Raw genomic sequence first — 16,024 nt, forward strand, 5'->3', positions numbered from 1 at the left:
ATGTGGTATAGGGGAATTGGGTAGGCTAAATTGTCTGTGGTGTGTGGATTGTTCCCCAGAGATGGGTTGTGGCTAGAAGGGCATCAGCTGCATAAAACAAAAATTCCGGATAAGTTGGTGGTTCATTCCATTGTGGCGACTCCAGATTAATAAATGAACTAAGCCGACAAGAAAATGAATGAATGAAAAGTTATATATATTCTTTATTTTTAATTTTTTGACTAGAATAATAACAAATAACATGTTTCAATTTAAAGATTTGTTTTGTTGATTTTGATTTATTAAAAAATGATATAAATCTGACCAAAACTTTTGTGAGATTTTACATGTAAAAACATGTGGGTCAAAGTTTCCTCACTTTCCTGACAAAAAGAACAGCAATATCAATACATTTTGACACAAATGCATTGACCGGGTATATTTTATGTAGAATTTTAAAACTAATTTCCTTTCCTTTGTTTGGGATTACATATTTATATTGGAGAATTATACAGTTTTCCGGCAGATGTCAATGTGCGTCACCGCACTACGGGAATCTCGCAGTACTCCAGCGAAGAAGCTCCGTGTCATCGCGAGATTTGCGTCTTTGGCTACTATTTGAAAGATGGCTGCTGAGGCGCGTTCTGTGACTGAGAGAGACACTGCGGACGGGTGAGAGTCAACATAAATAAACATTCAATAAACAACAAGTCTAATTTTAATATTACAGTCATAAGAAGGGCTGCTTTGCACAGCCGTACTGTCAGTATGGCTTTTTTAACGCGTAAACACCACAGCGCTATCATGTCAGACGTTAAAATGAACGGATGCTGCTATCACCATTGTTTATTCTCATTTACACTCTCTTTTTTATTCATCAAAATAATATTTGCTTTATGAATGTGATGTTTATATTATTAACATACTGAAACTGCATTAGCGGTATTTAAGTATTAAGATGGTTTAACGTTACCTTAAAAGTCCTTGCCAAAACTAAGGATTAACGTTAACGTTATTCTGGATATCAGTTTCATTTTGCTTTTAAAATAAGGTGTAATATAATTTTTAATAATAATACAAATATTAATATCTGTGTGTAACTATACTTTTTTCAAGCTTTCTTTTGGGATAGTGTACACTTCCTGACAAAAGTGTTGTGGTCGATCCCAGTTGTAAGAGCAACATATAATAACTTGACATCTAGTTGATCATTTGGAAAAGTGTCAGAAGGTCGATATTTATGATTAATCATCTGTTGAACTGCATCCCAATCATCACAAATACTGCAGAAGACCTACTGGAAGCCGCATGGACCCAAGATTCTATATCAGTCAAGTTTGGTGAAGGAAAAATCATGGTTTGGGGTTACATTCAGTATGGGGGCGTGCGAGAGATCTGCAGAGTGGATGATCAACATCAACAGCCTGAGGTATCAAGACATTTGTGCTGCCCATTACATTACAAACCACAGGAGAGGGGGAATTCTCCAGCAGGATAGCGCTCCTTCTCATACTTCAGCCTCCACATCAAAGCTCCTGAAAGCAAAGAAGATCAAGGTGCTCCAGGATTGGCCAGCCCAGTCACCAGACATGAACATTATTGAGCACGTCTGGGGTAAGATGAAGGGGGAGGCGTTGAAGATGAACACAAAGAGTCTTGATGAACTCTGGAAGTCCTGCAAGAAGGCTTTCTTTGCCATTCCAGATGACTTTATTAATCAGTGATTTGAGTCATTGCAGAGATGTATGGATGCAGTCCTCCAAGCTCATGATGGAGTCAGACACAATATTCATTCTGTTTCCACTGCAGCATGAGCACATATTCTATACTGGACATTATTGAAGGTTCAGTGAGCAGACTTTAGTCTAAGCAGAGTCAGACCTTACTGTCCTAATGAAATCATTAAAAATCAAGGCATGATCATATTTTATTGTGGTAAAGTAAGCGTAATCTAGAGGCCTTTCATATAAGCCACTTCTGATACCAAATGATCAACTAGAAGTCAAGTTATTATTTGCTGATCCTAAAACTTGGATAGGCGATAAGACTTTGGTCAGGTAGTGTAGGTAGGTTGCTGTCACGTTTCGGAAATTGGGTGTAAAGTTGTTTTTGTTTTCGCACATTTAGACTTTTCACCTTTTTAAAATAATTTCAGAAAAGGGTAATTTACAAATAATAAAGAGTGAAGTCATATTAGCACAGCTAATGATTATCAAAAAACAACATTGTTGACAGTCAATATAGATCTAATATAGTCAAATAGCGCTAATGATGTTGTGAAGCCATATATGCTATTTAAGACCGAACATTAATTCAGACATAATATTATAATAAGTAGCGTGGTAAACAATATAAGCACATTCAATAGAGATTAGCATGTTTATCAGCTTTTTTTAAGTAGCAGTTACAAATATAATGTATGTTATGTTCATAACAGTATGTCATGATAATTAACCTGTATTGGCCTTTTAAATTCAGGCAGAGGCAGTATGTGCGAATATTAAACCAACTCTACCTCATTTTGTCTCAGAGCTGTAAAATTATTGATGAAAATTGATGATATAGCTCCGGTTTTCCCCACAGTCCAAAGACACGCTCTATAGGTGAATTAAATAAACTTAGTTGGCCGTAGAGTATGAGTGTGTGTGTGTGAATGAAGCATATGCTGGAATAGTTGGCGGTTCATTTCACTGTTGTTGCGACCCTCTATTTCAGGAGTCGCAACAACAGACTAAGCTAAAGGAATGAATTGATGATATATTTATAATTAACTTAATATTTATTTGGTCAGGGGTGTTGAAATGTAAATGTGAGCACATAATGAGCTGGTGTTTAGGATGGATTTATAATGAATTTTCGGTCAGTTTCTGGGTCTCATTTTTTGTGTGGTTTGCAGAGATGCCTCTTTTGGAGATCTGACCACAAACATGGAGACCGAGTCGTCCAGTGGAAAAGAGACTATGGTACTGTACGATATTTGACACATGAGGAGTTGAACTTTCTACAATTTGCACAATGTTTCCAAAATTCTTCAGCATGCATTGTTATTTTTCTATTAAATTAATTATTTAATACTAACACTTGTGATCTGTATTGCACAGCCCTAATTTCTAGATAGTATTTGTTTTTTATTGTCAATTTTAGTAGTTTTAATACTCAAGTTTAAACTCATTTCAGTTTATTTCCAGTGCAGTATTTTCAATCATTTTGTTTCAAATTACGGTGTTATTTCAATTAGCATAACTGTTTTAATAGTTTATTAGTTCAGATTAATCACATTGCTAATAAATTCTAAATTCCAGCTGCAGAACCGCAGAACCACACACGTTTCAGGCACACACAATCCAGCACACACGATTTAGGCAAACCATATATGGTAACTTAACTCCTTAGCATTATTGCCACCTATTGAATTTCACAAATATGATTTCCCATTTCAGTCATTATTATATCGTAAAGATCATTTTAACATCTCTGGAGTTTCTGAACCCAAATTATGTAAATAAAAATAATTGGTTAAAGACACTTATGACTTTATTCACGTGTCCACATACACAAAGAAAACCGTCAGACCGTCTTAATTGTAGGATTAAGTGTAATAAACTAATTTTAGGATCTTAATATTATCATACTTGGTTAAAATAAGTTTGTTGTAAAATATAAAAAGCAAACAATAATGTGTCACATTAAAATGAATTACTATAGTTAATCATTTAAACAATATATAATATAGTTATAAACTGATTATCTTAACTGATTATCTGATTATAACTACTATCTTTTACTAAACTGTCACAGCTGTTATATATATATTTACTTATTATTATTTTTTGATTGATTATTAATAGTTAATTTGTTTCTATTGCTAAAGTTTGGTTTAAAAACAATATATTGCTTACTATAAATTAGGCCTACTATAGTATTTAATGTGGGAAATCATTAATTAAAAAGTTATTAGAAAATTAAGCCAATACACACTATTACATCGCTTGAGTGAAATATTAATATAGTGTTATACATTTATTACATGTAAAATGTATTATTGCCTATATTAACTTGCTATTTCCTTCACTATGAATGAATCCAATATATAAAATAAAAATGTCCAATTTAGATCTTTCAGCAAGGCCAGCAAACGAGTATCTGCTATATTGACTCTGTCAGATAATAATGACTGATCATCCGTGATGACTGATAGAAATCTGTTCAGTCTATTATATTGAATGGCGATTGGAACAACGTTCCCCATTTGCCCGTCTCGATCGTAATATTTATGAAATAAAGTAAAGTAAACACTATTGTTTATTGTGTACAATATCTATTAACCACATATATCAAAATATATCGATGACGATGTGCAAGAAGACGTTAATAACATTAACATCCGTCGTAACCATGTATGGCTTGCCTAGATTGTGTGTGCCAGATTGTTTGTGCCTAAAACGTGTGTGGTTCTGCGGGCCTGCAGCTGGATATTATTGCATGGATGAGTATTAATTTTGTATGTAGTTAGCTTGTACTGTTCTCTACTTTTGCTGTGTAAATCTTTGCGTACTATCACTTATGCTATTGTCTGAAGAAGAATTGCTTGTTGCGTTCTTTAATTGTATGCTATTATGATGTAATAATCAGTTGTACATTTTAAAAGACACCCTTTTATATCATTAAATTTCCTGCATCACCTTTAACTTCTGTTTAATAACGCTTAGTCTGTTTGGGTCTTCAGGACACGGCTGGGGACAGTTCTGAAGCAGCGGACGCTCAGACGGGCTCTGGAGACGATGAAAACGGCCGTCAGCTGGGTGAAGTGGAGCTGCAGTGTGCGCTGTGCATGAAGTGGTTCACCGCAGACACCTTCAGCATCGACACGGCGTACGATTCTCTCTCTTAACCCCTTATATACGGTGCCTTCACAGATGGCGAGAGCGGCAAAGTAGCCGGAGGTCATTTTCAAAAACAGCCAGCAGGCAGGAGCGGCGCATCTTTGCCAGTGTGGCTGTCGACGAGAGTTGAAATCATGTCAACTCCATGTAATGAGCTATGATGCAATTTAACATCAACCAATCAGAATATAGATGTCCACCGCTTGAGAGGATTCCAGAGAACACAGCCCTGTGCACTTTAGTTTCGACCACAGTTGTTCCCAAGTAGGCTTGGGCGGTATCCAAATTTTGATACTGTCAAACCTCTTCCCAATTTAACCTTGGTATCCGGTATTACCGTGCATAATAAAAAAAATTAAGATGTAAGGCTCGGACAGCGTCACCAAACTGTTGGCTTGTGCCTAAACCATTCAGAAAATGAATACCGGATATGCGACCTTAGGTTCGTGGTGACCTGTTTGTCTTGTTCGTATTAGAGATCTGAGCGCGACGCTCTCTCTCTCATTCATACACACGCACACACACATACACACACACACACACCCATATAGACAGCACTAAGCCAGCGACGCACAGCATCACGCTCTCTCTCTCATTCATACACATGCACACACACACACACATAGAGAGCACCAAGCCAGTGACACACAGCATCACGCTCTTTCTCTCATTCATACACATGCACACACACACACACACACATAGAGAGCACCAAACAAGCGACACAGCATCACGCTCCCTCTCATTCACACACATACATAAACAACATCCACGCGGATGCGCGCGTGCTCGCTCGGGAGAGCTATTGTTAGAACGCCCGCTCCCGTTCAAATTACACCAGAGTTACCGACCGCTTCCGGGCTTTATTCGGAAATTTATTCCCGCACTGCAAGAAATCTGGTCTGTTCCGGCGGTGCAGCAGTGGGAATGCAGGCCTCTAGTTCGTATTTACCACGTCTCCCTTCTCGTTCGGTCGAAACTAGAAATGCTGCCAAACTGCAGAGGTTGTGTGACCAGGCCACTTGGTGACAACTCGCCATCTTACCTCACCTCTCTCTCTCTCTCTCTCTCCTCCACAGTGTCCCTGTCATGACAATCATGCATACGCATTTTTAGGCACTAAATGAATAATATTTAATACTTGTCTCCCATATAAGTGCATTGTATTTTATGACGGGATATGGTTTTGAAATTGACACCGTTGCTATTTTTAGATCCCGCGGTATACCATATTACCGCCCAAACCTAACGCAAAACCACATTCAGCACACATCACAAGGTCTTGGCTATGGAGGAAGAGGATACAGGTACTTGACTGGTCTGCCTGCAGTCCTGACCTGTCTCCAATTGAGAATGTGCAGTGCATTTTGAAGTGCGACAATGAAGACCATGCACTGTTGAACACATGAAGACTTGTTTGCAGGAAAAATGGGCCAAAATGACATCTGAAACACTTCATCACTTGGTGTCTTCAGTCTCTAAATGTCTTAAAGGGCACCTATGGTAAAAAATCTACTTTTCAATCTGTTTGGACAGCCATATGTGCATGTATGGTGTATAGAGCGTCATATTGGGGTGATATAAACACACCCAGTGCTTTTTTTTCAATTTAACAACATAAAAAACGGTGGACCAATTGGAGCGGTTTTCAGACCGACCGCAACTTTACGTAGGAGAGCGGTCCCCCCCGCCCACCAATATTGACTGACAGGCGCGTCATCATATCCTCAGTTTGTTGATTCACGTCCGCCATTTTCAGCGTGAGTGGAAGCGATATCTCTAAAGGAACACGCTAGCTCTATTTTTAGATGCAAGGCTCATTGGGCTCAACACAAGATCAATATTCTCCACATTATCGCTCTAATCGGAATTATTGGTTGTATCTTTAGGTAGGTTTGCAAACAGGTTTACTTCTCATTGAGTCTACCTTATACTTCAGCCGTTTGCATTTCTCGCGATCCCAGAAGCTCCCTGTGATCTTAACTAGCATGCGTTTTACAATGCTAAACATCGGTTTCTATCAGGGTACACTCAAGTCGACGGCTGGGCGCCGCGGACCGCTGCAGAAACCTATGTTTAGAATTCAAAAATGTGTGGCGTGACGATTCAGGACACTTCATGTCTCTGCCGCGCCACAGAGAGTGTCTGGTGTGCCGTGTCGCGGCTTCGAGCGGCGCATCCGGTGCCTCAGTCAAAGTTAATTCAGTGTGCGTGGTTATTAGTTTCTGTGTACAAGCTCGGCACTTGAAACTAGCACACAGTTGGCTGTAAAACTGTACAAAGACACAAATGATTTTGTACTCTCTGCTTGGTCTGTGTCCGAGTCGTACATGTACGACTGAATGCTGAACCTCTCACTCCTTCTTTGTCTGCCTGTCAGACTCTGTTGCAAACGCAGAGCGGGTGAGCTCATGGCCCCGCCCCCTTGTTACGTTGGCGGGAAGCCGAAACTAATCTACATGTGAAGCAACACACCCATAAATCAGCGAACTGTGGACACGCCCCCAACATGACACTTTTTAACACATTATAATAAACAAATCTGAATTGTGTTTTAAACTGAACCTGAACTGACACACTCAGAACAACCATAATATTAATATTAAATCATAAAAAAGAGGTCAACTATGGGCCCTTTAATGTGCCGTGAATAGTAATGGCAACATTACAATGTGGGAAATGCTTTACTAACCCAACTTTTTTTGAAATGTGTTACAAGAGCAAAACTGGAATATCAGATCTTGATATTGACATGGTGAGCATGTGCGGTTCATCCACAAGCAGATAGAATAAAGTGGAATAATACTTTTTTAATTGTATTTTTTAAAACTTGTTCATTCTTACGCGTTGGTTGACATGGCAAAAATCTCGAATCCCTTCTGTAAATACCATTTTTTGGTGTGAAATTGGTGTTAAATGCCCGAAATATGGTTGTGTTGACTGACTTTTCTTTCACTGGACTTTGCTTGGATGTATGGGTGTCCCACGTGCACATACACTTACTCTGCTTTCTCCTTCCTGCAGAACTTGCCTGCCATTCATGACCAATTATGTGTTTCACTGCAACGTGTGTCACCACAGTGGAAACACTTACTTTCTGAGGAAACAAGCCAGTGAGTGCATCTGTTTACTAAAACTATTATTTACTGGTTCAACACTGCTTTCAGAAAGGACACAGACACATGGACAAGACCCTTTTTTGTCATCTTTATTGTGGATTGGCTTTATTTCCCCAGATCTGAAGGAAATGTGTCTCACTGCTTTGGCAAATCTGACATGGAGGTCCAGGACTCAAGAGGAGCATCCTAAAACTATGTTTTCTAAAGATAAGGTACACTTTCAGCGGAGATTGTTTGCAGAGGCATGTGTTATTGTGCTTTTTCAAATAGCAACCCAACGTGTGCTCTACTGTTATCAGACGATTTTTATCTGAAGAGACTTATTAAAAGGATTTCTTTTTAAATGGTAGAATAAGTAAATCTTTTTTAGAAACTTTAGATTTGGATCTTATTTTATGTATTATTTGTTGTTTATTATTATAGAAAAGAGATATTGAGAAAATGTTTGTACTGGGCGATTTGGCCTAAAATCAAAACCTCGATTAATTGAACATTTCATCTTGATTACTATCAATGAACGATTATTTTAGTGATTTATTTATTTTTGCCTTCATAGTTCACTGATGCACAGTAAATACGCTCGCATATTACAAGTGAGAGATTTCTGAGTGAAGCGTGCATTACTTGATTTTAAAATAATTGAAGGAGACACACACTGTCTACTATCTCTGATTATTCATTGAACATCAATGTTGAACAACTCAAATTAAAACACACATTGCCTGAAACCAACAGTCACTTTTGACTTATAACAAAGGGAAAATAAATAACTCACACTTTTGGAAACAAAATAAATTCTTTTCAATGTTTTCATGTTAAAAGTAGAAAATAAGCAGCGTCTCTCCTACACAAAATAACATGTCAAATGCAATTATATAATATAAAATATGTATATTCTGTAACTAATATTTTAAACTGTGCATTTCTTGCATCTTCTGTAAACAAATATTTTAATGTAAATAATTTTAATGTAATGGAAAATATGCCGTCACAACGCATCTCTGGTGCAGCTTCCAATCGTCGTCGGTGTAGTGCAAACGTGCGACGTGTAGATACTTTTTAAGGGGTGCTCGTACCAAGGCTGCGCCAGACCATACCCGAATGTTCAATGCAGAAGTTTAAATCAGCCTGAACAGAGCCGGGTCGCTTAACGTGACTCCACACGCAGGAGGGAAAGTAATTGAAAAAACCTAAACATTTAATCGATTATTGGTTCTAAATGCCGATTTCGATTACTTTTTGGATGAATCTCCCAGCCTTAGTTTGTACAGTTTTATCTGTTTTTACCATGACAAAGCCAGAGAAGCTGACGTGCACCACAACCAGTTTTTCTTACTTGTTTTTTTGTTTTGTTTTTGTCCAAATATATACATATTCTGAAATCGAGAAACATTTTCTAGAGAAACAAGAAGTATTGTCTTTTTTTTTAAGAAATACGAAGTCAAAATTGAGTCAGTTTTTCCTTAAAACAAGCTACATAATTAAAAGGGGGTAAGCAAAATTGTCTTATTTTTGCTTTGAAGCAAGATTAGTTTTCTTCGTTGGCAGATTATTTTTGAAAGCGACAATATTTTTGACTGTCTAGAAAAGGCTTCTTGAGCTTGGTTTTGGCTAGAAACAAGACAAAAACCCTAAGTAAGAAATACATCTTTGCAGTGTGGCAATACACTCCAAACCCTCTCTTATATTATTCTCTCATTTAAAAAAAAAGAAAAAGGAAGTATAAATTAATTCATTAGAAACAGGAGAGAGGACTCTAGGCATTTTCAAGATCCGATTCTGGCAGTCATAATCTGATTTTAAAGTGATTCCTAACTCACGTTTTTCTTATTTCTTCTGCTCTACAGGGATGCATTGGAAAAGAATAAATTGAATGAAATACAACCTGAAATCTCAAACTGAGTTTTAATACGTTTTAAGACTAGATTTGATCAAGTGATTTTTACCAATGTTTGTACTGCACAAATCCCCTTACAGTGAAACACATTCTACTGGACTGTCCTGCTTTTAATGATTCCAGGAGGCTTTTTTATTAATGAACTCTCTTAAAGACAGAAAAGTGCCGCCAGGACATTTTTATCATGTATTAATGCTAAAAATCTGATTTAATTGATGTAGTCATCTGTTTGTTGTTTTTAATTCTATATTTATTATTGAAAAGTTGAAAGTTGCCATGAAAATAGCCTTGTTTGCTGACATGGCATTAAATAAAAAATACATTACATCATATTCTGCTCTACATTTACATCTTTACATTTACATCTTACATTTTAACCAGAATTAAAATGAGCATTTTATGCCTTATTATCCAAATGAAGAGAATTCTGCAGCATGCGTGTGTTCTAGCAGCACTTTTTTTCTGTTATGAGCTCGTGGCTGCACAATCCTAAATCATTACCATTTAATTTGAATACAGAATTGATTATGAACTTTTGAGAATTGATCCAAAACTGTTAAGATACTCCCAATACCTACCAAACAAGTCAAAATGATTCGTCCCCCTGTGAATAGTTTTCTTCAAATATTTCCCAAATTATATTTAACAGACTCAGGAATTTTTCACAGTATTATTTCCTATAATATTTTAGCTTCTGGGGAAAGTCTTAATCGTTTTATTTTTAGCTAGAATAAAAGCAGTTTTTAATTTTATAAACCATTTTAATTCAATATTTTTAGCTCCCTTAAGCTATTTTTTCTTCGATTGTCTACAGAGCAAACCATCATTATACAATTACGTGCCTAATTACCCTAGTTAACCCAGTTAAGCCTTTAAATGTCACTTTAAGCTGAACACTAGTATCTTTAAAAATATCTAGTCTAATATTATTTACTGTCATCATGACAAAGATAAAAGAAACCAGTTATTAGAGATGAGTTATTAAAACTATTATGGTTAGAAACGTGTTATGTAAAAAATCTTCGTTCTGTTAAACAGAAATTGAGGGGGAAATTTACTGGGAGGCTAATAATTCTGACCGCAACTGTACATACAAACTTTGTTGTCTATTATGTCTATTATTGAGGGCATTGTGCATATATAAAGATTAAGGAGTATTGATGTGAATTTGCAGGATCATATGTGCTGTGAGACGCAATACAAATATTCAGAAAATAAAATATAACTGAACTAAATCATATTCTTTGGTTTGTTGTAAAGGACATCATACCTTTCATTGACAAATACTGGGAGTGTATGACGACCCGCCAGAGGCCCGGCAAACTGACTTGGCCAAATAACATCGTCAAGACCATGGTGAGCTATTTGAGTCTTTTATGATGTTATTTTTGGTCAATAATTTGGTTAATAATGTTTATTATGAATGCTGTCTTCTGTTGTTTGACCTCAGAGCAAAGAGCGCGATGTTTTCCTGGTGAAAGAACATCCTGATCCTGGCAGCAAAGACCCTGAAGAGGACTATCCTAAGTTTGGTTTGCTTGATCAGGTTTGACCTTTAACCCTATTCAACCGGATTTAAATGTTTCATATACTTTGGAGACACCGTTGTTTTTATTGAAAAAAGATACTGTATATTTGCGTGATGTTCAGTTCATACTGCGTTTTCTCATGATTGTGTTGATTTTAAAACTATTTAAGTATTTTAATATCTATTAAATACACTGTCTTATGAAATATTAAAAATATACTTTTATATATTTATTGTTTTGTATTCTGCTTTCATATTGAGTTAGGATGAGTTGAATAGCATATAATTAAACAAAAATTAATTTAAAAAAATGTTAGGAAATTTAATTAAAGCTGAAATGAAACTAAATCTCATGTAAAAAAAATTGAAGAATGAAAACAATTGATTGATTAAATGATTACAAAGTTCCTTAGCAAATATTTGGGAGAACTATCTAATGAAAGTAACAAAATAAATACTTAACTTAAAAGCCAACAATATAACAAATAAAAGTAAGCTACTAATAATAAACAGAACAATTTTATTCAGGAGGTATTTCCGTGTGGGCCTAGTCCGGGCATGGGCAAACTCGATCCTCGAGGGCCGGTGTCCCTGCAGAGTTTTGCTCCAACACTAATCAAACACACCTGAACACCCTAATTAGTGTCTTCAAGATCACTAGAAAGCTACAAGCAGGTGTGTTTGATTAGGGTTGGTGCAAAACTATGCAGGGACACCGGCCCTCCAGGATCGAGTTTGCCCACCCCTGGCCTAGTCATAAGTAGGGCCAGACAGAATCTGTGGATATTTTTTACTATTTCTGCGCAGAATTTGTACAAATAAATCTGCAGATTTATGTGGAATGATTTTGGGATGATTGTGACTAAAAACTTAATATATGAAATTAAAAAAATATATCTTTTTAACTTGTTTACAATGCAAATCCAATTAGAACTACTTATTTGGTAATCGAAGCAAGTCGCTCATATAACATATTGATAAACAAGTCATAACATACGACTTTACACACTGTATTGTAACTAAATCAAAATAATATTTTCACATTAGTCAATAATATTACTGAAATTAATTAAAAAACTGAACAAATATAAATTTACACAAGTAAATAAACAGAATCAATGATGGGCTAAAAATGCGTGTGCAGATTCCTTGTGAGCCTAGTCATAAGGCGTTAAATGGCACAAGTGAAAAGCATCTTGTTGTGTACTAGCCTTTATTGTTTACAATATTCTGTGTTTGGTTTTACCTAGGATCTGGGCAACATCGGACCGTCGTATGACAACCAGAAGCAGATGACCACAGTCACAGGTGCTGGAGGATTGAACGGTAAGACTGACGACTCCCCCATTGAAATGCTTCCAGTTGCATATTTGATTGTCATTGTAAAGACAGTTCCTGTAAAGCTCTGCGTTGTATTCCAGGTGGATCAACCTTTTCAGGTGACTATATATAGTGTTTTACATGTGGCTTTTGAAATGGGAGGCTGGTGTTTGGTGCTCCTTTAACTTTCCCTCGCTTTGCATTGATCTTGTGCGCTCTTGGTTGATTTGCTTGCTCCTCTTGGTCACTTTCCCTCAATCTGCAGCCAGATGTTGGCACTAATGTTCGTTTCTGTGTGCTTGCACCCTGTCTTTTCCCTTTTAGACTCTATATAACCGTCATGGCTTTTGGCATTGAATGTACTGAGGTTTTTACGTGCTTTATTGTTGTGTCCTTCGAAAGCCATGGTCATTCGGTTGAACTCAATCCCCAATCAACACTTTAATCTCTGCAAGCGTTTGAGCTTTAAAGGTGCTGTATGTACGTTTTTGACTCTTCTAAAGCATAAAAATACCATGATATGCTTGCAGATATTTAAGAAACATGCCAAGTAGACATGCTTGTTTATCTGAAAAACAATGCTGAAGTCAGATATTCTGCTTTGAAGATGTGTGTTTTGCGTCAGGATGTCTGTCTTTGGTTTGGCCTCTGTAACCCACCCACTGCCATCTTATCCAATTATATTTCAGCACCCTAAGTTGCCTTGGTGGAAAACTGTGCATTTAATTTCAGTCATGTGAACATTACATTTTTAAAAATAATATTAATATGTAATAATATATAATAATTTTATAGTGACTGTAGCTTATTTTACTGTTTATTTATGTGTCTTATAGCAAATCCAATGATGCTGAAAGTAACTATTCACTCAGGCCAATCAGTATCCCATAGGGCATTGTTTCCCAACCCTGTTCCTGGAGGCACACCAACAGTACATATTTTGGATGTCTCCATTATCTGACCCATTCATTTCAGGTGTTGGAGTCTCTTCTGATGTTATGATAAGATGATTCAGGTGTGTTTGATTAGGGAGATGTTGATAATGTGGACTGTTGGTGTGCCTTCAGGAACAGGGTTGGGAAACACTGCCATAGGCTTTCCAGTCACTTTTTTCTTAACAGTGTGTGTGTGTGTCTGCAGCAAAAAAATGCAAACTCCGGGGACAGTAGCAGCCTTCAAAATGAGATACAGATTCAGAGTTATAAAATCTACCTGTCTGGGTTTTTAATTGGCAAATAATATAAATATTACATAAATAAACATTAGCTGAGCAGTTTAACGTGTAAAACTGGGTTCACGCAACTATGTAGTATTTCACCTCAAGCTAATTTTGCGCTCATGTTGAATAATTAGATTAAATTAAATGATTGAGTTTAATTGTACTCGTTTGCGGCAACTGCTTTTGCAGAAATGTATTTATGTAACATAGAAATGTACAGCGGGGAAAATAAGTATTGAACACGCTACCATTTTTCTCAGAAAACATTTCTAAAGGTGCTGTTGACTTGATCACCGGATGTTAACAACCACCAAATAAATCCATGCATGCAAAGAAAACAAATCTAATTAGTTTACACATGAAGTTCTGTGTAATAAAATGAAATTACGCAGGGAAAAAGTATTGAACACATGAAGATAGGGAGGTGTAGAATATCAGTGAAATCTCTCAGTATTCTTCAGCAACCCTCTGCCCTTTGACATTGTTAATGAATATCAGCTGCTTCAGTTCAACATCTACATTAACAGGAGGATGAAGATGAAACCAGGGTGGACATTTCAGCAAGACAATGATCCAAAACACAGCCAAGGAAACTCTCAAATGCTTTCAGAGAAAGAAAATCAAGCTGTAGAATGGCCCAGCCAATCACCTGATCTGAATCCAATAGAGAATACAAAATAAAGCTCAGATTTGATAGATGAGACCCACAAAACCATCAAAATTTTGACACTCTGTTGAAGTCTGTAAGAAACTCACACCTGAGCAATGCATGAGGCTTCATTCTCCATATGAGAGGCGTCTTTAAGCTGCCATCACCAAAAAAGCCCTTTATATTAAGTATTAAATACATTCATTATTGCAGGGTTGCAATTGGCTTGCTTCTGTTGGTGTCGTCAATCTGGCAAACTACGTTTGTGTCAGTCGTCATTTGAAGGTTCAGGTGTAGAAAAATAAAATCTGACATTTGGAATTTGGACTGCAATTCAATCCTACATACTGCACCTTTAAGTGCGCTTTGGATGATCATGCTGAGGTTGATCGTGCATCTACATTTTTGTAGTGAGGCTGTGTTTTATGTCTCAGGTGGGCTTCCTTCAGCTGCTACAGGAAAAGGCAGAGGAGCCAAACGCAAACAGCAGCAGCAACAGGATGGTGCCGCCGCTGGAGCAGCCAAGAGAACACGCAGGTACGACAGCAAACGCTCTAAGATTAAAAGCATTTGTAACATAAATGTTTTAAGTGTCTCTTAATCAGTTTAATGCATCCTAGCTGAAAAAGGTCATTATTTTTTAAACCCTTGTGTGTCAATATATAAACAGTGACTGTTTTATAATGCAATCGCCATGTTTCCAACCAAAGATTTGAATTGGATTTATGTGCACTAACCACTACACCATTGGCGCCGACCAAAAAGTGTTTATAAACTCTTCAGGACAAATGTGGAAAAAGTGCTCAAATGTTACGTATTTAACACTCTGGTAGTCTTCCTTCATTTTGGATTTTTTTTTTAATCACAAAATCATCGAAATGGCCTAATATTCTAGGACTTTTTGGCATTGGGCCATGATTCGAGCATGCTAAGTGGTTGTAAAAAAATAGTCACACCTTTGGTCTTAGTGGTCAAAAATGACCACCATAGGAAATTATTGGGAAATCAATTGCGCGTCACTGTTGCATTTGTCCGTTTCTGAAAGGATGTCAGAAGCACTGCAGTAATCACGTGCACGTTATTATCATCAGCTCAAATTCGTTATTTTAAATACATAGATGTGCGGCGAGCACACGCAAATCTCTAGAGGAAGTGAAACCACTTGCGCTTTAGATGACCGCATAAACAACAACAGGACATGCGCAGGTTTTTTTTCTTGGCTTTGTGGCTGTTCATCAAGACAATGCCAAGGTTTGTTTGAGTTTGGGTTGACCATGGGTTGGTATTATACGTGTATATTATTAGGGTGTAATGTCAAGGCTATGTATTTAAAAATGGTGCTTCCTTTTGTTTTCATTCTCCTGCTTGTTGCATGCACAAGTGCAGTTTCTCTGTGAACCAATAGCACTCAGCTGTGCGTCTAGCTCCAA

At 37.0% G+C, this 16,024-nt stretch overlaps 1 protein-coding gene across 2 annotated transcripts in view; it reads left to right on the forward strand.

Annotated features, from left to right (window-relative positions):
* The first annotated feature begins 577 nt into the window (after positions 1–577).
* ash2l (ash2 like, histone lysine methyltransferase complex subunit) overlaps positions 578–16,024 on the forward strand; it is a 29,061-nt gene continuing 13,614 nt past the window's right edge. Inside the window, exons 1-10 of one of the 2 annotated variants that reach the window (XM_056467101.1) lie at positions 578–651; positions 2,876–2,942; positions 4,706–4,851; positions 7,887–7,975; positions 8,099–8,193; positions 11,139–11,234; positions 11,329–11,424; positions 12,657–12,732; positions 12,828–12,845; positions 15,029–15,131. In XM_056467101.1, the coding sequence (XP_056323076.1) occupies positions 605–651; positions 2,876–2,942; positions 4,706–4,851; positions 7,887–7,975; positions 8,099–8,193; positions 11,139–11,234; positions 11,329–11,424; positions 12,657–12,732; positions 12,828–12,845; positions 15,029–15,131 (833 nt within the window). In that variant the 5' untranslated portion in view covers positions 578–604. The remainder of the gene's footprint in view (positions 652–2,875; positions 2,943–4,705; positions 4,852–7,886; positions 7,976–8,098; positions 8,194–11,138; positions 11,235–11,328; positions 11,425–12,656; positions 12,733–12,827; positions 12,846–15,028; positions 15,132–16,024) is intronic. The other variant, XM_056467102.1, reaches the window with a different exon arrangement.

This window comes from Danio aesculapii, chromosome 10, assembly GCF_903798145.1.
Source record: "Danio aesculapii chromosome 10, fDanAes4.1, whole genome shotgun sequence".
Taxonomy (NCBI): Eukaryota; Metazoa; Chordata; class Actinopteri; order Cypriniformes; family Danionidae; genus Danio; species Danio aesculapii.